Here is a 21,349-nt window from a genome sequence, read left to right as displayed (position 1 = left end):
GAATCCACACACCTACAAAACGTCTAGCTATTTGCCAGTACTGTTTCCTTCTCCATCTTTCTTTTGTAGCCGTTTACTTTAGGCGGGTGGCACGGTAGCACAGTGGTTGGCACTGTTGCTTCACAGCGCCAGGGTTCCAGGTTCGAATTCTGGCTTGGGTGACTGTCTGTGCGGAGTCTGCACGTCCTCCCCGTGTCTGCATGGGTTTCCTCCGGGTGCTCCGGCTTCCCTCCCACAGTCCAAAGGCGTGCGGGTTTGGTGGATTGACCGTGATAAATTGCCCCTTAGTGTCCAAACGTTGGGTTGCTGGGGATAGAGGGAGATGTGGACTTGGGTTGGGTGCTCTTTCGGGGGCCGGTGTAGACTCGATGGGCCGAATTCTGTGATGAATACTACGATCTATGAATGTGTTTACTTTGGGCCAGATTCCCTGGTTCCCCAGGCGTGTTTCTGGGCAGCGCGCCGTTCACCTGTGGCGGGATTCTCTATTCCTGCTGCTTGTCAATGGGACTCACCATTGCTGCCCCCTCACGTCGCTGGGAAACCCGCGGGGCAGGGGGCGTTCCCGGCGGAAACAGGGAACCCGACGGCAGAGAATTCCGGCCAAATTGTAAGTTTATATGCAGCGCCGGAATACTGAAATGATGGGAAATCCAGTCGGCCTGCGGCGGTTACGGATACTCATTGTAAGTTTTCACAGGTTACAGTTCACCTGACCGCTGTCCAATGGTTGTAGGTGAATGACTGTGAGATTAATTATGTTTTTTTTTAAAGTGATAAACAAGGGGTGAGATCCCCCTCCCCCTCCCCATGGCATCTTGGCCGGTGGTGGGGGCAGGAGGTCTATTTGTCTGTTGAGGGCAACACGGTGGTGCAGTGGTTAGCACTGCTGCCTCACGCCGCCGTGGACCCGGGTTCGATCCCGGCCCCGGGTCACTATTCTTGTGGCGTTTGCACGTTCTCCCCGTGTCTGCGTGGGTCTCACCCCCCACAACCCAATAGATGTGTAGGTTAGGTGGATTGGCCACGCTAAATTGCCCTTAATTGGGAAAAAATAATTGCGTACTCTAAATTTGCATTTAAAGGAATGTGTTGAATGAAATCGAGGTCCGTGGCTATGTCATTTTAGTCACACCTGTCGAACGGGATGGGTGAGAAAGTTTAAGGTAACTTTGCCCAAGATCACACCTATGTTGTAGCTGAGCTGGGAATGCTTGATAACTCTCCGAGCTTTGGAAGAAATTCACTTATTGATGCAGCGTGGAACTCCTTCCACACTCTCTAACATTTCTAAAACTCCCAAATACCATCCTTTGTCCAGTGAGTGAAAAGCTCCAGGTTTCAAAATTGTGCAGTGCGCTGAGGATGATGCTGTGAGATTGGATGGAAATATCAATGAAACCGATTCACAACATGTTTATTTTTCTTTACAGTAGATCATGGATGTCCTACCGATCTGTGTGATTATGATGAGTTTATGCTCAAATGCATTCAAACCTTCCAATGGCCAGAAACAAAACCTGGATCCAAGTCTAGAAATCTGTATCCTTTCTGGCACTGATGAGATTTCACTGGGAGTCTCACATTTGATACAATCTTGCTGCCTGCTCACAATCTATTAGAAATGTCACGGCAAAACATGGCAAAGAACGCTGCTCCCTGGGATAGTCCAGGGAGACCATGGGTTGGTGCACAGTGGAGGTTCATGTCTGGGGCCTTCGCTTGAAGTCCTGATCACTCTTCTGGAGGGCCAAGGTTTGAGCTAGTGGACACTGGCCGATGATTCCTGTTTCCAAATGTTGGGTGAGGACAGAATTGCGCTCACCTGTGATGAACTCTGCAGTCAAATAGCCTGCTGATACTATTTAGAATCACGCAAAGAATGACCAAGGCAGAGAGTGGAATTTTCCATCCCTTCCCGCCGGGGTGAATCTTCAGTGTGGTGACACCAAACCCACCACCACCACGGTGGGTTTCCAGGGCAGAAGGTGCAGGCCGTGCAAAAGCCCGTAAACATTGGCGGGTCCAGAAGATCACGCGGCCAGCCTTTGGCGGGCTGCCTCCGCTGCTGGAACACATGCGAGGGGGGGATCCCACCCAGAGATGTATGAAATTCTAGATTTTGAGACATCAAGGTGAATGGCGGGGGGGAGGGGGCTGAACATTCGTCCGGTTTGCTCCCATTCCTCTGTCCGTGTGACCACTTGATTAAGGGGGCGGAGGGAAGGAGGGAGAGAAGGGAAGGTGGAGCTAAAACTATGAATTCCATTGAAATGATATAGAAGTTCTAAGCGAGCCCACACGGTCCGTACAGGTGATTATCTCCCACGCAAACCCTCATCTAATCTGCTTCAATAAAAACAGAAAATGCTGGGAAAACCTGGCAGCATCTGTGGAGAGGGAAAAAGAGAGATCATGTTTTGAGTCGCTGTGAAGCAGCATGCCACCCTTGTTACATTTATTTAGAACATAGAACATACAGTGCAGAAGGAGGCCATTCGGCCCATCGAGTCTGCACCGACCCACTTAAGCCCTCACTTCCACCCTATCCCCATAACTCAATAACCCCTCCTAACCTTTTTGGTCACTAAGGACAATTTAACATTGCCAATGCACCTAACCTGCACGTCTTTGGACTGTGGGAGGAAACCGGAGCACCCGGAGGAAACCCACGCAGACACGGGGGAGAATGTGCAGACTCCGCACAGACAGTTACCCAGCGGGGAATTGAACCTGGGACCCTGGAGCTGTGAAGCCTCAGTGCTAACCACTTGTGCTACCGTGCTGCCAGAGGCTTTCAGAGTGTCCTCTTTGCGTTTCCTCTGCCCTCCTAGTGACCTCTTGTCATTGTGGAGCTCGGAGTAGAGCACTTGTTTCGGGGGTCTCGTGTGGGGCATGTGGGCTGTGTGGCTTGACCAGTACCTCGACACTGGAGATATTGGCCTGGGAGGGGACGCTCAGGTTGGTACCCCTATCCTGCCAGTGGATTTGCAGGATTTTGCGGAGGCAACGTTGCGGAAGGATTGGAGGTGTCTGCTGTACATTGGGCACGGGCTTCACTACAAAACACTTGAATCCCACTTCCCATTGCCACAAGAAAATAAACGTGAGATGGAATTAAGGGGTAAAAACACCATTCCACAAATGGGATATAGAACAAACAGACAAGACGGCTCAATCCCTGACTCTATAAAACTCAATCAATAGAATGTGTAAATGATTGAGAATTTAAATGAGCTCACCCTGACAACATCTGATCGATCGACTTGAATACAAAATGCAGAGTGTACGAGACCATTCATTTTTATTCTGTAAATTAAAGATATCGGCATTTTTCAAAGTATTGTAATTACTTGCATACTGAAATGTAAATAACTAGTCAATCCTTTTTATTATTTCATATGTTTTTATTTTCATGATTGTCCATAACTATGTTCTGAATTGTATCATCATAATTTAGCACCATGATGATTTTTCAATAAATCGATCTGTCTCTATCTCTCTCTGTCCATCGCTCTCTCTTCATGTATCTGTCTCTTTCTCCATCTGTATGTCTGTTTGTCTATCCATCTTTCTCTCCATCTGTCTCTCTCTCTCTCCCTCCATCTCTTTCTCCATTTATCTCTCTCCATCTCTCTCTCTCTCCATCTGCGGTCATCTCCCTGCAAAACAGATATACCGCTTTGGATACTGTTGAGGGAGATGGCTCACCAGGGGAAGGCAGCAGCAGCCAGGTTCATGGCACCGTGGCTGGCTCTGCTGCGCAGCTGGGCAGGAAGAAGAATGGCAGGGCTATAGTGATAGGGGACTCAATCATAAGGGGAATAGACAGGCGGTTCTGCGGACGCAATCGAGACTCCAGGATGGTATGTTGCCTCCCTGGTGCAAGGGTCAAGGATGTCTCGGAGCGGCTGCAGGACATTTTGTTTTTGGGGAGGGGGTGAACAGCCAGCTGTCGTGGTGCACATAGGCACCAACGATGTAGGTAAAAAATGGGACGAGGTCCTACAAGCTGAATTCGGGGAGCTAGGAGTTAAACTAAAAAGTAGGACCATGAAGGTAGTAATCTCAGGATTGCTACCAGTGCCACGGGCTAGTCAGAGTAGGAATGTCAGGATAGATAGGATGAATGCGTGGCTCGAGAGATGGTGCAAGAGGGAGGGATTCAAATTCATGGGGCATTGGAACCGGTTCTGGAGGAGGTGGGACCAGTACAAACCGGACGGTCTGCACCTGGACAGGACTGGAACCGATGTCCATGGGGGGGGGGGGGGGGTTGCTAGAGCTGTTGGGGAGGGTTTAAACTAATGTGGCAGGGGGATGGGAACCGATGCAGGAAGTTGGAAGGTAGTAAAACAGGGACAGAAACAAAAGGCAGTAAGGGGGAAAGTGTAAGGCAGAGAAGCCATAGTCAAAAATCAAAAAGGGCGACAGTACAAGGTACAGTGACTGAGGGGAGCTCAGTGAATAGGACCAGGAATACTAAAAGGAATAAAACGGGAAGAAAAAACATGAATGGGAAGGGACGCGGCAGGTTGTTACATGAAGATATGGGTTCAACGACAAGGAAAATTAGGAGAAAAGTTAAGAGGAAATATAACTTAGGAGAGGTTACTGATCGAGGTGTTAAGATTCAGAACAGAGGTAAAAAAGCCAACATAAGTGTACCTGAATGCTCGTAGCATTCGGAATAAGGTAAATGAGTTGATGGCGCAAATCATCGTGAATGACTATGATTTAGTCGCCATTACTGAATCATGGTTAAAGGATGGTCACGACTGGGAGTTAAATATCCGAAGGTATCAAACTATTCGGAAGGACAGAGTGGATGGTAAGTGAGGTGGTGTAGCTCTGTTATTTAAGGATGACATCCGAGGGATGACATCGGTGCTATGGAGGATAAGGTTGAATCCATTTGGGTAGAAATCAGGAACAGTAAGGCGAAAAAGTCACTGATAGGAGTAGTCTGTAGGCCACCAAATAGTAACATTATGGTGGGGCAGGCAATAAACAAAGAAATAACGGATGCATGTAGAAATGGTACAGCAGTTATCATGGGGGATTTTAATCTACATGTCGATTGGTTTAACCAGGTCGGTCAAGGCAGCCTTGAGGAGGAGTTTATAGAATGTATCCACGATAGTTTCCTTGAACAGTATGTAATGGAACCTACGAGGGAACAAGCGGTCCTAGATCTGGTCCTGTGTAATGAGACAGGATTGATTCAGGATCTCATAGTTAGGGATCCTCTCGGAAGGAGCGATCACAATATGGTGGAATTTAAAATACAGATGGCGGGTGAGAAGGTAAAATCAAACACTAGTGTTTTGTGCTTCAACAAAGGAGATTACAATGGGATGAGAGAAGAACTAGCTAAGGTAGACTGGGAGCAAAGACTTTATGGTGAAACAGTTGAGGAACAGTGGAGAATCTTCCAAACGATTTTTCACAGTGCTCGGCAAAGGTTTATACCAACAAAAAGAAAAGACGGTAAAAAGAGGGAAAATCGACCGTGGATATCTAAGGAAATAAGGGAGAGTATCAAGTTGAAGGAAAAAGCATACAAAGTAGCAAAGATTAGTGGGAGACTAGAGGACTGGGAAATATTTAGGGGGCAACAGAAAGCTACTAAAAAAGCTATAAAGAAGAGTAAGATAGATTATGAGAGTAAACTTGCTCAGAATATTAAAACAGATCGTAAACGTTTCTACAAATATATAAAACAAAAAAGAGTGGCTAAGATAAATATTGGTCCTTTAGAAGATGAGAAGGGAGATTTAATAATGGGAGATGAGGAAATGGCTGAGGAACTGAACAGGTTTTTTGGGTCGGTCTTCACAGTGGAAGACACAAATAACATGCCAGTGACTGATGGAAATGAGGCTATGACAGGTGAGGACCTTGAGAGGATTGTTATCACTAAGGAGGTAGTGATGGGCAGGCTAAAGGTAGACAAAGGCCCTGATGGAATGCATTCCAGAGTGCTAAAAGAGATGGCTAGGGGAATTGCAAATGCACTAGTGATAGTTTACCAAAATTCACGAGACTCTGGGGTGGTCCCGGCGGATTGGAAATTAGCAAACGTGACACCACTGTTTAAAAAAGCAGGTAGGCAGAAAGCGGGTAATTATAGGCCAGTGAGCTTAACTTCGGTAGTAGGGAAGATGCTGGAATCTATCATTAAGGAAGAAATAGCGAGGCATCTGGATGGAAATTGTCCCATTGGGCAGACGCAGCATGGGTTCATAAAGGGAAGGTCGTGCCTAACTAATTTAGTGGAATTTTTTGAGGACATTACCAGTGCGGTAGATAACGGGGAGCCAATGGATGTGGTATGTCTGGATTTCCAGAAAGCCTTTGACAAGGTGCCACACAAAAGGTTGCTGCATAAGATAAAGATGCATGGCATTAAGGGGAAAGTAGTAGCATGGATAGAGGATTGGTTAATTAATAGAAAGCAAAGAGTGGAGATTAATGGGTGTTTCTCTGGTTGGCAATCTGTAGCTAGTGGTGTTTCTCAGGGATCAGTGTTGGGCCCACAACTGTTCACAATTTACATAGATGATTTGGAGTTGGGGACCAAGGGCAATGTGTCCAAGTTTGCAGACGACACTAAGATGAGTGGTAAAGCAAAAAGTGCAGAGTATACTGGAAGTCTGCAGAGGGATTTGGATAGGCTAAGTGAATGGGCTAAGGTCTGGCAGATGGAATGCAATGTTGACAAATGTGAGGTTATCCATTTTGGTAGGAATAACAGCAAAAGGGATTATTATTTAAATGATAAGATATTAAAACATGCTGCTGTGCAGAGAGACCTGGGTGTGCTAGTGCATGAGTATCAAAAAGTTGGTTTAAAGGTGCAACAGGTGATTAAGAAGGCAAATGGAATTTTGTCCTTCATTGCTAGAGGGATGGAGTTTAAGACTAGGGAGGTTATGCTGCAATTGTATAAGGTGTTACTGAGGCCACACCTGGAGTATTGTGCTCAGTTTTGGTCTCCTTACTTGAGAAAGGACGTACTGGCACTGGAGGGTGTGCAGATGAGATTCACTAGGTTAATCCCAGAGCTGAAGGGGTTGGATTGCGAGGAGAGGTTGAGTAGACTGGGACTGTACTTGTTGGAATTTAGAAGGATGTGGGGGGATCTTATAGAAACATATAAAATTATGAAGGGAATAGATAGGATAGATGCGGGCAGGTTGTTTCCACTGGCGGGTGAAAGCAGAACTAGGGGGCATAGCCTCAAAATAAGGGGAAGTAGATTTAGGACTGAGTTTAGGAGGAACTTCTTCACCCAAAGGGTTGTGAATCTATGGAATTCCTTGCCCAGTGAAGCAGTAGAGGCTCCTTCATTAAATGTTTTTAAGATAAAGATAGATAGTTTTTTGAAGAATAACGGGATTAAGGGTTATGGTGTTCGGGCCGGAAAGTGGAGCTGAGTCCACAAAGATCAGCCATGACCTCATTGAATGGCGGAGCAGGCTCGAGGGGCCAGATGGCCTACTCCTGCTCCTAGTCCTTATGTTCTTATGTTTTTTCACTCCATCTATCTCTCTCTCTCTCTCTCTCCATTTCACTCTCTCTATCCATCCATCGACCTATTTTGATGTGCTCTCTGCATCAGTCCCAAAGTCTGATTGTGTATTTCACAGCTCCTTTGTGTGACAAAATAACCTTTCTCTCGCACTGTCCTGAACCAGATATATTTAATCACATCAGAATGTCCTCTCATTCTAGACTCCTGAGCCAGTGAAAAGTATTTTTCCACCTACTTTGTCTTATCCCTTTCTGATTTTACGGATCTGCTATAATCTCTGTTCTAACGACACTGCCCCCTCTCGTGCAATAAAAGTTTGACATTCTGATTTGATTTGTTTGTCGAATGTTGAACCTTTCACCCAATACCTACTAATGTCCCCAACTCTGAGTGATTACTGTCAGAACCAGGATCCCAGGCCAATTAAACAGCACCCAAGAGCCCAGTTGTAGCAGCCCGGACGCCCCGGATGAGATTAATTAACGCAGCACAGAGCAGGAATTAAAACTGGACCTTTTGATGGTCAGTGTGACCCAGCTTCTAACTATATAGACCCGCTGAGCGTTCAGGGAACCCGACTGAGTGAATGCTTTCCACAACAGATACAAGACACCGTGCAGACATCATATATCAATTTTATGGCTGGGGGCAGGGGGTTAGTAGAACGGAATTAGTTTGTTACGGTTGCACGTCCAGTGCATTCATTGAACTGTCAGCAATGGCATGCTGAAGAACCTATGGCACTGCATACTTTCCTGAACAACACTGCTTTTAGATAGAAAGCTCTTTGAAACAAAACGCAAGGACCAGATGCATGCATTGAAGAACATGATTGAATTGAATGACATTAATCAGCAGTACAAGATTATCGACATCATGTTGAAAGGATTGTTCAAGGTGAGCAAAGAGATGTGGTCAGGGTGGGTGGCACAGTGGTTAGCATGGCTGTCTCACAGCGTCAGGGATCTGAGCTTGATTCCGGCCTTGGGTCACTATGTGTGCAGAGTCCACACGTTCTCCCCGTGTCTGCTCTGGGTGCTCCGGTTTCCTCCCACAGTCCAAAGATGTGCAGGTTAGGTGGGTGGGGCCCATGATCAATTGCCCCTTAGTGACAAACTGTTGGGTGGTGTTACGGGCGTAGGGTGGGGACATGGGCTTGGGTGGAATGCTCTTTCAGAGGGTCGGGGCTGACTTGCTGGGCCGAATAGCCTCTTGCACTGTAGGGATTCTATGAGATGACCTCCAGCCGCTTTGGTGCCCCCTGTGCCGCCCCCCCAAAGCCTCATTCACTCGCCACCAACCCCATTGAACTCCTGACCACTGTCTGAGGCTCAGCCAGACACTCTGCCAATCGGCCGTCCTCTTTGACAGCAAGGTGCCCCACCTATCCACTCCATACAGCCATGTCTACTTTCACCTCTGTAACATCACCATCTCTGGCCCTGCCTCAGCTGATCTGCTGCTGAAACCCTTATCCGGAACTTTTGTTATCTTTGGGCCTTAATTATTCTAATTAATGCTCTCCTCCCATGGCTGACCTCCCATTTTATAAACGTCAGCTCATTCAAGCCTCTGGTGCCTGTGTCCTAATTTGCACCAATCTGTTCGCCCATTACCCGATCGAACAAGGCCTCAATATTTAAAATACTCATCCTTTTCAGATCCCCCCACGGCCTCCCCCCTCCTCCGGTCCCGTCCTACAATCCTCCGGGACCGCTGCGGGCCCCCCAACTCCGGCCTCCCAACTCCGGCCTCTTAATCGCTGACCGACCTGTTTTCGAACCTGCCTCTGGAATTCCCTCTCCGGCTTTCTCTGCTTTTCAGATGCTCGTTAAACCCTACCTTACCCGCCCTAAACAAACACCGCGAGTGCTGGAGGAAATCGGTAGGGAGAGAAACTGAGTCAACGTTTAGAGTCCGCAAGACTTGTAAAATAAAGAGGGGGGAAACGTGCCGGATATCATGCTGCAGCTGGGAGAGATTGCAAGATGTAGCAACCTCGAGAACAAGAGACCGGTGGCCCAGTGGGTTAGGAGGTGGGGGAAGGGTTTTGAATTGAGGCAATAAAGGTCTGGGATATAAAAGGAAAGAGTTTAAGATGGGGAAAAAAGGCCAGAGTCTAAAGGTGTTGAACCCAATGTTGGTTAGTGAGGGCTGTAACGTGGCCAATTGGAAGATGAAGTGCTGCTCCTCCAACTTGCGTTGGGTGTCACTGCAGCAGGCCAAGGACGGACATGTGGGCACGGGAGCGAGGTGCTGAGATGAAATGGCATCGACCGGAAGGTTGGAGGGCGTGCTTGCAGGCTGAGCGAGGCATTCAGCCAAACAGTCACCCAGTCAGCGTTTAGTCTCCCCGATGTAGGGGAGAGGAGACCGCATTGGGAGCAACGTAGAAAAGCAGACCTGTTCTAATACCCTCTAATGATTTTTCATTTCATTTTATGTGATGTGGGTGTCACTGACAAAACTGAGTGGTTGCTAGGCCACTGCAGGGGGCAGTTAGGAGCCAATCCCATTTCAGTCTGGAATCACAGGTAGGCCAGACCAGGGAAGGACAGCAGATTTCCTTCCATAAGGGGCAAGGTTTTTGTTTATCGGCCACCCTGAGACTAATTTTACAATATAGATCTATTAACTGAAATTAAATTCCACCAGATGCAGTGGTGGGATTTGAATCCATGCCCATGGTAGGTGGGATTCAGATTTGAGGTTATTATTAGATCAGACATGATCTTATCACATGGCGGAGCAGGCTTGAGGGGCTGAATGGCCTACTTGCTGAATGGCTCCTTGTTCGTATGTTTCCAGACTTCTTCTGAAATTTAAGATGGCGGGTCTCGGAGCTGAATTTAAATCCGCGTACAGAGCTCCGAATCCACAATACTCCGGAATCAACAGAATATCTTTACGAAACTCCCTCACATTGATTGGCCCAGAAAGCACTTTGAATCGGATTCTCAGAAGTTATCAGCACACTTTCGGAAGCCAAACAGAATGATTTTAAAACTGAGCCCAATTCTTCAGACAGGATTAGAAAATATGAGGCTCGTCAAATTGAAAACCTGTTTGATTTCCTTCCTTTGCAGGTATTGGAAGACTCCAAGACAATACTGACCGGGGCGGATGTGCAAGGCGATGGTCCACTGCCTCATGATGAGAAACTCAAAGATGGTGACCAAAGGATTAATGTTTTTCTTTTCTGTCATAAGCGTGTATTTTGTCCCTTGTTCTGCCTGGCTGTCAGCAAGGGCTCAGTGAGTAGCACTCTTGTCTTTGAGTCAAAGGTTTTGTGGGTTCATGTCCCGCCCCAGAACCTTCAGCACATATTTGAAGTTGACACTCATGGCGCAGTACCGAGGGGGTACTGCCCTGCCAGGGGTGCCATCTTTCAGATCAGATGTTAAACCCCAGGCACCACCTGCCTTCTTGGGCTTGATCTAATGTGGACTGTCTTAGTGAAACAAATAAGATCCTGAGGGGACGATAGCGTGGACGTGAAGAGGATGTTTGTAGGAAAAACTAGAACCCGAAGGCAAAGCCTCAGACTAAAGGGACAATCCTTTAAAACTGGGATGAGGAGGAATGTCTTCAGCCAGAATGTGGTTAATCTAGGAACAATACAGCCCATTCGGCCCTCCAAGCCTGTACCGGTCATGATACCACCCTTGGCCAGAACCCTAGCACTTCCTAGTGCCGTATCCCTCTATACCCATCCTCCATGTATTTGTCGAGATGCCTTTTGAACGCCGTTAATGTATCTGCTTCCACAACCTCCCCTGGCAACGCGTTCCAGGCACTCACCACCCTCTGCGTAAAAAACCTGCCTCGCACATCTCCTCGAAACTTTGCCCCACGGACCTTAAACCTATGCCCCCTGGTGACTGACCCCTCCACCCTGGGAAAGAGTGCCTGCCCATCCACTCTGTCCATGCCCCTCATAATCTTGTCGACCTCTATCAGGTCACCCCTCAACCTCCCTCTTTCTGATGAAAACAGTCCGAGTCTATTCAGCCTCTCCACATAGCTAACACCCTCCAGACCGGGAAACATCCTGGTAAACCCCCTCTGCACCCTCTCCAAAGCCTCCACATCCTTCTGGTAGTGTGGCGACCAGAATTGTGCGCAATATTCCAAGTGCGGCCTTACCAAGGTTCTATACAACTGCAGCATGACTTGCCAGTTTTTATACTCTGTGGAACCCTGGAGAAACATGAATTTTGGGATTGCTCTAGCAGGGATCTACCATTGGCACAATGAGCTGGAAACTTCCCGTCAAGGAGATGCTACAATTGGGCTCAACATCGAACATGCATGTGAACAATGAGCAGGAGTCTTGGTGACTCTGCCCCTCGGCTCTGCTTTGCCATTTAATATCATGGCTGATTTGAGAGTAACCTCAAGTCTGCATCCTGCCTATGCGCCCCCGCCCCCTTGCTGTCCACCTCTGCTTTAATAATATTAAAGACTTTGCTGCCACCACCTTTTCAGGTAAAGAATTCCAAACACTCACGACTCTCTGAGAGAGTAAATTTCACCTTGCCTCTGTCTTCAATAGGTGTCCCCTCATTTTTAAACAGTGACCCCTCGTTCTAGATCCTCCCACAGGAGGAAACATCCTCTCCACACTCACCCTGCCAAGACCCCACAAGAGCTTATATGTTTCACTCAAGTCGTCTCTTACTCTTCTAAACTCCAGTGGATACAAGTCTCGCCTGTCCAAACTTTCAGCAAATTTCGGGAACCTTGGATAACGAGAGATATTGTAGGCCTCGTCAAAAAGAAAAAGGAGGCATTTGTCAGGGCTAGACGGCTGGGAACAGACAAAGCCTGTGTGGCATATAAAGAAAGTAGGAAGGAACTTAAGCAAGGAGTCAGGAGGGCTAGAAGGGGTCACGAAAAGTCATTGGCAAATAGGGTTAAGGAAAATCCCAAGGCTTTTTACACGTACATAAAAAGCAAGAGGGTAGCCAGGGAAAGGGTTGGCCCACTGAAGGATAGGCAAGGGAATCTATGTGTGGAGCCAGAGGAAATGGGCGAGGTACTAAATGAATACTTTGCATCAGTATTCACCAGAGAAGGAATTGGTGGATGTTGAGTCTGGAGAATGGTGTGGAGATAGCCTGGGTCACATTGAGATCCAAAAAGACGAGGTGTTGGGCGTCTTGAAAAATATTAAGGTAGTTATGTCCCCAGGGCCTGATGGGATCTACTCCAGAATACTGAAGGAGGCTGGAGAGGAAATTGCTGAGGCCTTGACAGAAATCTTTGGATCCTTACTGTCTTCAGGTGATGTCCCGGAGGATTGGAGAATAGCCAACGTTGTTCCTCTGTTTAAGAAGGGTAGCAAGAATAACCCAGAGAACTACAGGCCGGTGAGCCTTACGTCAGTGGTAGGGAAATTACTGGAGAGAATTCTTCAAGACACGATCTACTCCCATTTGGAAGCAAATGGACGTATTGGTTAGAGGCAGCATGGTTTTGTGAAGGGGAGGTCATGTCTCACTAACTTGATAGAGTTTTTCGAAGAGGTCACAAAGATGATTGATGCAGGTAGGGCAGTGGATGTTGTCTATATGGACTTCAGTAAGGCCTTTGACAAGGTCCCTCATGGTAGACTAGTACAAAAGGTGAAGTCACACGGGATCAGTGGTGAGCTGGCAAGGTGGATACAGAACTGGCTAGGTCATAGAAGGCAGAGAGTAGCAATGGAAGGATGCTTTTCTAATTGGAGGCCTGTGACTAGTGGTGTTCCACAGGGGTCAGTGCTGGGACCTTTGCTGTTTGTAGTATATATAAATGATTTGTAGGAAAATGTAACTGGTCTGATTAGTAAGTTTGCAGACGACACAAAGGTTGGTGGAATTGCGGATAGCGATGAGGACTGTCGGGGGATACAGCAGGATTTAGATTGTTTGGAGACTTGGGCGGAGAGATGGCAGATGGAGTTTGATCCGGACAAATGTGAGGTAATGCATTTTGGAAGGTCTAATGCAGGTAGGGAATATACAGTGAATGGTAGAACCCTCAAGAGTATTGAAAGTCAGAGAGATCTAGGTGTGCAGGTCCACATCTCACTGAATGGGGCAACACAGGTGGAGAAGGTAGTCAAGGATGCATACGGCATGCTTGCCTTCATTGGCCGAGGCATTGAGTACAAGAATTGGCAAGTCATGTTGCAGCTGTATAGAACCTTAGTTAGGCCACACTTGGAGTAAAGTATTCAATTCTGGTCGCCACACTATCAGAAGGATGTGGAGGCTTTAGAGAGGGTGCAGAAGAGATTTACCAGAATGTTGCCTGGTATGGAGGGCATTAGCTATGAGGAGCGGTTGAATAAACTCGGTTTGTTCTCGCTGGAACGACGGAGGTTGAGGGACGATCTGATAGAGGTCTACAAGATTATGAGGGGCATAGACAGAGTGGATAGTCAGAGGCTTTTCCCCAGGGTAGAGGGGTCAATTACTAGGGGGCATAGGTTTAAGGTGCGAGGGGCAAGGTTTAGAGTAGATGTACGAGGCAAGTTTTTTTTACACAGAGGGTAGTGGGTGCCTGGAACTCGCTGCCGGAGGAGGTGGTGGAAGCAGGGACGATAGTGCCATTTAAGGGGCATCTTGACAAATACATGAATAGGATGGGAATAGAGGGATACGGACTCAGGAAGTGTAGAAGATTGTAGTTTTGTCAGGCAGCATGGTCGGCACGGGCTTGGAGGGCCGAACGGCCTGTTCCTGTGCTGTACTTTTCTTTTTTTTCATACCTCTTCGTTCACCTGAGGAAGGAGCAGCTAGTGACATCGAAACAAACCTGTTGGACTTTAACCTGGTGTTGTAAGACTTCTTACTGTGCTCACCCCAGTCCAACGCCGGCATCGCCACATCATGTACTTTTCTTTGTTCTTTGACACCACCTTCACCCCGACTCCAGCTGTTCATCACCTTCTCAGGGGCGACAGGGGATGGTCTCTGCCCTGCCATTGATGCTCACAACCCAGGAATGAATAACAAGATGTTTGCGAGCGTTGTTAACAACTAAGAACATAGGGCGTAACAGTGGCGCAGTGGATAGCACTGCTGCCTCATGGCACCGAGGTTCGAACCCAGCCCCAGGTCACTGTCCATGTGGAGTTTGCACATTCTCCGCTTGTCTGCGTGGGTTTCACCCCCACAACCCAAAGATGTGCAGAGTAGGGGGATTGGCCACGCTAAATTGCCCCTTAATGGGGGGGAAAAAAGAATTGGGTACTCTAAATTTATTTTAAAAACCAACTAAGTGTATGATATGGGGCTGGTTTAGCACAGTGGGCTAAACAGCTAGCTTGTAATGCAGAACAAGACCAGCAGCGCGGATTCAATTCCTGTACCCGCCTCCCTGAACAGGCGCCGGAATGTGGTGACTAGGGGCTTTTCACAGTAACTTCATTGAAGCCTACTTGTGACAATAAGCGATTATTATTATTATTATTATTGTTATTATTATTATTATTGATTAGGCTCAGCTCTTTTGTCACCGACAGATGATTGAAGACCATCTAAAAAGAGGGGAGGGGGGGGGGGGAGGCGCTTGCATTTAAACAGCACATTTCCCAACCTCACATTTCCCAAAGTGTTTTGCCAGCAATGAAGTGCGGTCGCTGATGTAGGAAACGGGGCAACCAACTTGCAGACAGCAGGATGCCACAAACAACCAAGATAATAACCAGATAATCCAGTTTATTGATGTTGGCTGAAGGATAAGTATTGGCCAAGATACATGGGGGGAATTCATGCTGCTGCTCTTCAGAGTAGAACCATGGGATCTTTCATGTCCATCATGCCAGCACCTCCAGGAGTGAAGGACAAAAGTGGAGTATAATAGATTCCATTTGGATGCCAGAATCATGGGGCCTCCAATCTGGAATATTTTGTCTGTTTGAGGTATTCTGACTCTGCTGCGGGCGTGTTTTTTTTTGAGTTACACTAATAAGCTTTCCACCCATAATGTGCCAATCCTGCTTTGCTTTTCAGCTTATTCTCACATTGTAGAAAACACAGCCTTCTTTGGGGATGTGACTCTGCGTTTTCCGAAGATTGTCCACCATTACTTTGATCGCAACTCCAACTGGAACCACTTAATCAGATGGGGAATCAGCTTCTGTAATCAAACAGGAGTTTTCAGTGGAGGGCCGCACACACAGTTGCTAAGTCTGGTGAGAGAGTTGAGGCTTTGACGGCTTGGCTAATCCCCGATGTATAAAACTATTGACCGAGGTTAAAACGTACAGACTTGGAGACCGGTGCAGAGTGTTTGGGTGGAGGGTCCAGTAGTCTCGGCCCACCAGTCTGAGGGACAATTATAGAGTGGCATTGGCAGAAGTCTGAGAGAGATCACCTGCCCAAGTATGAAGTTATGTACTACTCCAGATCTACACCAGAGAGAAAGGCCATTCTGCCCGGCTAACCCATGCCAGTATTTAAGCTCCACTCAAACCCTTTTCATCTCATCCTATCAGCGTATCCTTCTGTTCCTTGTTCTCTTATGTTAGCCTAGCTTTCTCGTTAAAAGCATTGATACTGTTTAGCACAGGGCTAAATCGCTGGCTTTGAAAGCAGCCCAAGGCAGGCCAGCAGCACGGTTCAATTCCCGTACCAGCCTCCCCGAACAGGCGCCGGAATGTGGCGACTAGGGGCTTTTCACAGTAACTTAATTTGAAGCCTACTTGTGACGATAAGCGATTTTCATTTTTTCATTTCATTACTGTTTGTCCCAACCACTCCATATAGTAGTGAGTTCCCCAGCCACTGGGTAAAGAAGTTCCTCCTGAATTCCCTATTCGATCTAATGGTGAACATATTACATTTATTGTCCCTAGTTTTGGTCCCTTCACAAGTGGGAACAGCTTCTCTATGTCTACCTTAGCGGCACGGTAGCACAGTGGTTAGCACTGTTGCTTCACAGCACCAGGGTCCCAGGTTCGATTCCCGGCTTGGGTCGCTGTCTGTGCAGAATCTGCACGTTCTCCCCGTGTGTGCGTGGGTTTCCTCCGGGTGCTCTGGTTTCCTCCCACCGTCCCGAAAGACGTGCTTGTTAGGTGAATTGGACATTCTGAATTCTCCCTCTCTGTACCCGAACAGGCGCCGGAATGTGGCGACTAGGGGCTTTTCACAGTAACGTCATTGCAGTGTTAATGTAAGCCTACTTGTGACAATAAAGATTATTATATTATATAACTCCTATCATAATGACCTTTATTGGCTCATCCCAGCCATCAAGAAAAATGCCCCAGCCTGTCAGTCTTCCCTGATAATAATAACCTCTCCGTCCTGGTATCAGCCTCGTGAATCTTTCAGATATGACCAGCCAGTCATTGATGCAAGTTTAACTTCTCTGCTTTCTGGTTCTAGAAATGAACTCAAGTGCGTGTTTCTTGCTTTATTTTCATGGCCTTACTAACCTGATTCCTTTCGTCCTTTGTGTAGATACACCTCTGCGGAATTGAGATAGGAAGAAAGGGAGGGGGGAAGAAATTCATGTTTTACTTTCTAAGCATAAACTGTTTGTTACCAGCAATGTCGGCCCGGCATTGAGACCACCTGTAGAAAATCAATTCCGTGTATCCACTCGGCAAGTACTGAGTTCACATGGACAGATTGTGTACACAAACCTTGTGCTTTTTACGATTTTCTGATTAATGTGAACCATCGTTCACTCTGCTTATGTCACTTGGTGATGGAGAACCTTAGAGTCGTGACATGATTTACCCTCTGTGAACTTGAACTCTTCTGAATCTCTGCTGCCAGTATCCTGACTCGTGCCAAGTCCTGTTCATCCAGCAGCCCTAGCCCTGTACCCATTGGCTCCTGGTCCAGCAAAGCATCGATTTTAACAAACGTATTTTTTAATGTTGTCCTGATGATTTTTCCCCAGGGTTGCACAGAGCAGTGTCCTGAAGATTGATCTTCACTTCCTGAAGACTCCAGGCCAATCTAAGCTCGTTCTCTCTGTCTCTCTTCCTTATTCAAATACATCTCTTTGACCAAGTGTTTGGGTCACCTGTCCCAATTTCCTCTTGCGTGATTCAGTGTCGAATTTGTTTTGACAATCACCTGTGAAGTGAAGCACCTTGGGACCATTTATCATGTTAAAGAGCTGGAATGAAGAGCTTGTCGTATGAGGAACGGTTGAGGACTCTGGGTCTGTACTCAAAGAACAAAGAAAAGTACAGCACAGGAACAGGCCCTTCGGCCCTCCAAGCCCCTGCCGACCATGCTGCCCGACTAAACTAAAATCTTCCACACTTCCTGGGTCTGTATCCCTCTATTCCCATCCTATTCATGTATTTGTCAAGATGCCCCTTAAATGTCACTATTGTCCCTGCTTCCACCACCTCCTTCGGTAGCGGGTTCCAGGCACCCACTACCCTCTGTGTTTAAAAAAAACTTGCCTCGTACATCTACTCTAAACCTTGCCCTCGCACCTTAAGCCTCTGCCCCCTAGTAATTGACCCCTCTACCCTGGGGAAAAGCCTCTGACTATCCACTCTGTCTATGCCCCTCATAATTTTGTAGACCTCTATCAGTTCGCCACTCAACCTCCGTCGTTCCAGCGAGAACAAACCGAGTTCATTCAACCGCTCCTCATAGCTAATGCCCTCCATACCAGGCAACATTCTGGTAAATCTCTTCTGCACCCTCTCTAAAGCCTCCACATCCTTCTGGTAGTGTGGCGACCAGAATTGAACACTATACTCCAAGCGTGGCCTAACTAAGGTTCTATACAGCTGCAACATGACTTGCCAATTCTTATACTCAATGCCCCGGCCAATGAAGGCAAGCATGCCGTAAGCCTTCTTGACTACCTTCTCCACCTATGTTGCCCCTTTCAGTGACCTGTGGACCTGTACACCTAGATCTCTCTGACTTTCAATACTCTTGAGGGTTCAACCATTCACTGTATATTCCCTACCTGCATTAGACCTTCCAAAATGCATTACCTTACATTTGTCCGAATTAAACTCCATCTGCCATCTCTCCGCCCAAGTCTCCAAACAATCTAAATCCTGCTGTATCCTCGGACAGTCTTCATCGCTATCCGAAATTCCACCAACCTTTGTGTCATCTGCAAACTTACTAATCAGACCAGTTACATTTTCCTCCAAATCATTTAGATATACTACAAACAGCATCGGTCCCAGCACTGATCCCTGTGGAACACCACTGGTCACAGCCCTCCAATCAGAAAATCATCCTTCCATTGCTACTCTCTGCCTTCTATGACCTAGCCAGTTCTGTATCCACCTTGCCAGCTCACCCCTGATCCCGTGTGACTTCACCTTTTGTACTAGTCTACCATGAGGGACCTTGTCAAAGGCCTTACTGAAGTCCATATAGACAACATCCACTGCCCTACCTGCATCAATCGTCTTTTGTGACCTCTTCGAAAAACTCTATCAAGTTAGTGAGACACAACCTCCCCTTCACAAAACCATGCTGCCTCTCACTAATACGTCCATTTGCTTCCAAATGGGAGTAGATCCTGTCTCGAAGAATTCTCTCCAGTAATTTCCCTACCACTGACGTAAGGCTCACCGCCTGTAGTTCCCTGGATTATCCTTGCTACCCTTCTTAAACAGAGGAACAACATTGGCTATTCTCCAGTCCTCCGGGACATCCCCCGAAGACAGTGAGGATCCAAAGATTTCTGTCAAGGCCACAGCAATTTCCTCTCTAGCCTCCTTCAGTATTCTGGGGTAGATCCCATCAGGCCCTGGGGACTTATCTACCAACACCTCGTCTCAATGTGACCCAGGCTATCTGAAATGAAATGAATGAAATGAAAATCGCTTATTGTCACAAGTAGGCTTCAATGAAGTTACTGTGAAAAGCCCCTAGTCGCCACATTCCGGCGCCTGTTCAGGGTGGCTGGTACGGGAATTAAACCGTGCTGCTGGCCTGCCTTGGTCTGCTTTCAAAGCCAGTGATTTAGTCCAGTGAGCTAAACCAGCCCCTTCTCCAGACTCAACATCTACCAATTCCTTCCCTTTGGTGAATACTGATGCAAAGTATTCATTTAGTACCTCGCCCATTTCCTCTGGCTCCACACATAGATTCCCTTGCCTATCCTTCAGTGGGCCAACCCTTTCCCTGGCGACCCTCTTTTATGTACGTGTAAAAAGCCTTGGGATTTTCCTTAACCCTATTTGCTAATGACTTTTCGTGACCCCTTCTAGCCCTCCTGACTCCTTGCTTAAGTTCCTTCCTACTTTCCTTATATTCCACACAGGCTTCGTCTGTTCCCAGCCTTTTCGCCCTGACAAATGCCTCCTTTTTCTTTCTGACGAGGCATAGAACATAGAAAATACAGCACAGAACAGGCCCTTCAGCCCACGATGTTGTGCCGAACCTTTGTCCGAGATTAATCATAGATTATCATTGAATTTACAGTGCAGAAGGAGGCCATTCGGCCCTTTGAGTCTGCACCGGCTCCTGGAAAGAGCACCCTACCCAAACTCAACACCTCCACCCAACACCAAGGGCAATTTTGGACATTAAGGGCAATTTATCATGGCCAATCTACCTAACCAGAACATCTTTGGACTGTGGGAGGAAACCGGAGCACTCGGAGGAAACCCACGCACACACGGGGAGGTTGTGCAGACTCCGCACAGACAGTGACCCAAGCCGGAATCGAACCTGGGACCCTGGAGCTGTGAAGCAATTGTGCGATCCACAATGCTACCGTGCTGCCCTTAAGAACAAATAAATCTACACTATATCATTTTACCGTAATCCATGTACCTATCCAATAGCTGCTTGAAGGTCCCTAATGTTTCCGACTCAACTACTTCCACAGGCAGTGCGTTCCATGCCCCCACTACTCTCTGGGTAAAGAACCTACCTCTGATAGCCCTCCTATATCTTCCACCTTTCACCTTAACTTTATGTCCCCTTGTAATGGTTTGTTCCACCCGGGGAAAAAGTCTCTGACTGTCTACTCTATCTATTCCCCTGATCATCTTATAAACCTCTATCAAGTCGCCCCTCATCCTTCTCCGTTCTAATGAGAAAAGGCCTAGCACCCTCAACCTTTCCTCGTAAGACCTACTCTCCATTCCAGGCAACACCCTGGTAAATCTTCTTTGCACCTTTTCCAAAGCTTCCACATCCTTCCTAAAATGAGGCGACCAGAACTGTACACAGTACTCCAAATGTGGCCTTACCAAAGTTTTGTACAGCTGCATCATCACCTCACGGCTCTTAAATTCAATCCCTCTGTTAATGAACAAGAGCACACCATAGGCCTTCTGCACAGCTCTATCCACTTGAGTGGCAACTTTCAAAGATGTATGAACATAGACCCCAAGATCTCTCTGCTCCTCCACATTGCCAAGAACTCTACCGTTAACCCTATATTTCGCATTCATATTTGTCCTACCAAAATGGACAACCTCACACTTTTCAGGGTTAAACTCCATCTGCCACTTCTCAGCCCAGCTCTGCATCCTATCTATGTCTCTTTGCAGCTGACAACAGCCCTCCTTACTATCCACAACTCCACCAATCTTCGTATCGTCTACAAATTTACTGACCCACCCTTCAACTCCCTCATCCAAGTCATTAATGAAAATCACAAACAGCAGAGGACCCAGAACTGATCCCTGCGGTACGCCACTGGTAACTGGGATCCAGGCTGAATATTTGCCACCCACCACCACTCTCTGACTTCTATCGGTTAGCCAGTTTGTTATCCAACTGGCCAAATTTCCCACTATCCCATGCCTCCTTACTTTCTGCATAAGCCTACCATGGGGAACCTTATCAAATGCCTTACTAAAAT

The 21,349-nt window shown here is 47.2% G+C and overlaps 1 protein-coding gene across 2 annotated transcripts in view; it reads left to right on the top strand.

Annotated features, from left to right (window-relative positions):
• Nucleotides 1–21,349, top strand: part of LOC140403846 (coiled-coil domain-containing protein 134-like) — a 47,603-nt gene that overhangs the window by 15,381 nt on the left and 10,873 nt on the right. The window contains exons 2-5 of one of the 2 annotated variants that reach the window (XM_072492034.1): nucleotides 1,434–1,542; nucleotides 8,313–8,434; nucleotides 10,624–10,708; nucleotides 15,541–15,722. In XM_072492034.1, coding sequence (XP_072348135.1) covers nucleotides 1,440–1,542; nucleotides 8,313–8,434; nucleotides 10,624–10,708; nucleotides 15,541–15,722 — 492 coding nt within the window. In that variant the 5' untranslated portion in view covers nucleotides 1,434–1,439. The remainder of the gene's footprint in view (nucleotides 1–1,433; nucleotides 1,543–8,312; nucleotides 8,435–10,623; nucleotides 10,709–15,540; nucleotides 15,723–21,349) is intronic. The other variant, XM_072492033.1, reaches the window with a different exon arrangement.

The sequence above is a fragment of the Scyliorhinus torazame genome, chromosome 29, assembly GCF_047496885.1.
Source record: "Scyliorhinus torazame isolate Kashiwa2021f chromosome 29, sScyTor2.1, whole genome shotgun sequence".
NCBI classification, from domain to species: domain Eukaryota; kingdom Metazoa; phylum Chordata; class Chondrichthyes; order Carcharhiniformes; family Scyliorhinidae; genus Scyliorhinus; species Scyliorhinus torazame.
The sequence above is the reverse complement of the archived record's forward strand: the minus strand, read 5'-3'. Positions and strand labels throughout refer to the sequence as shown.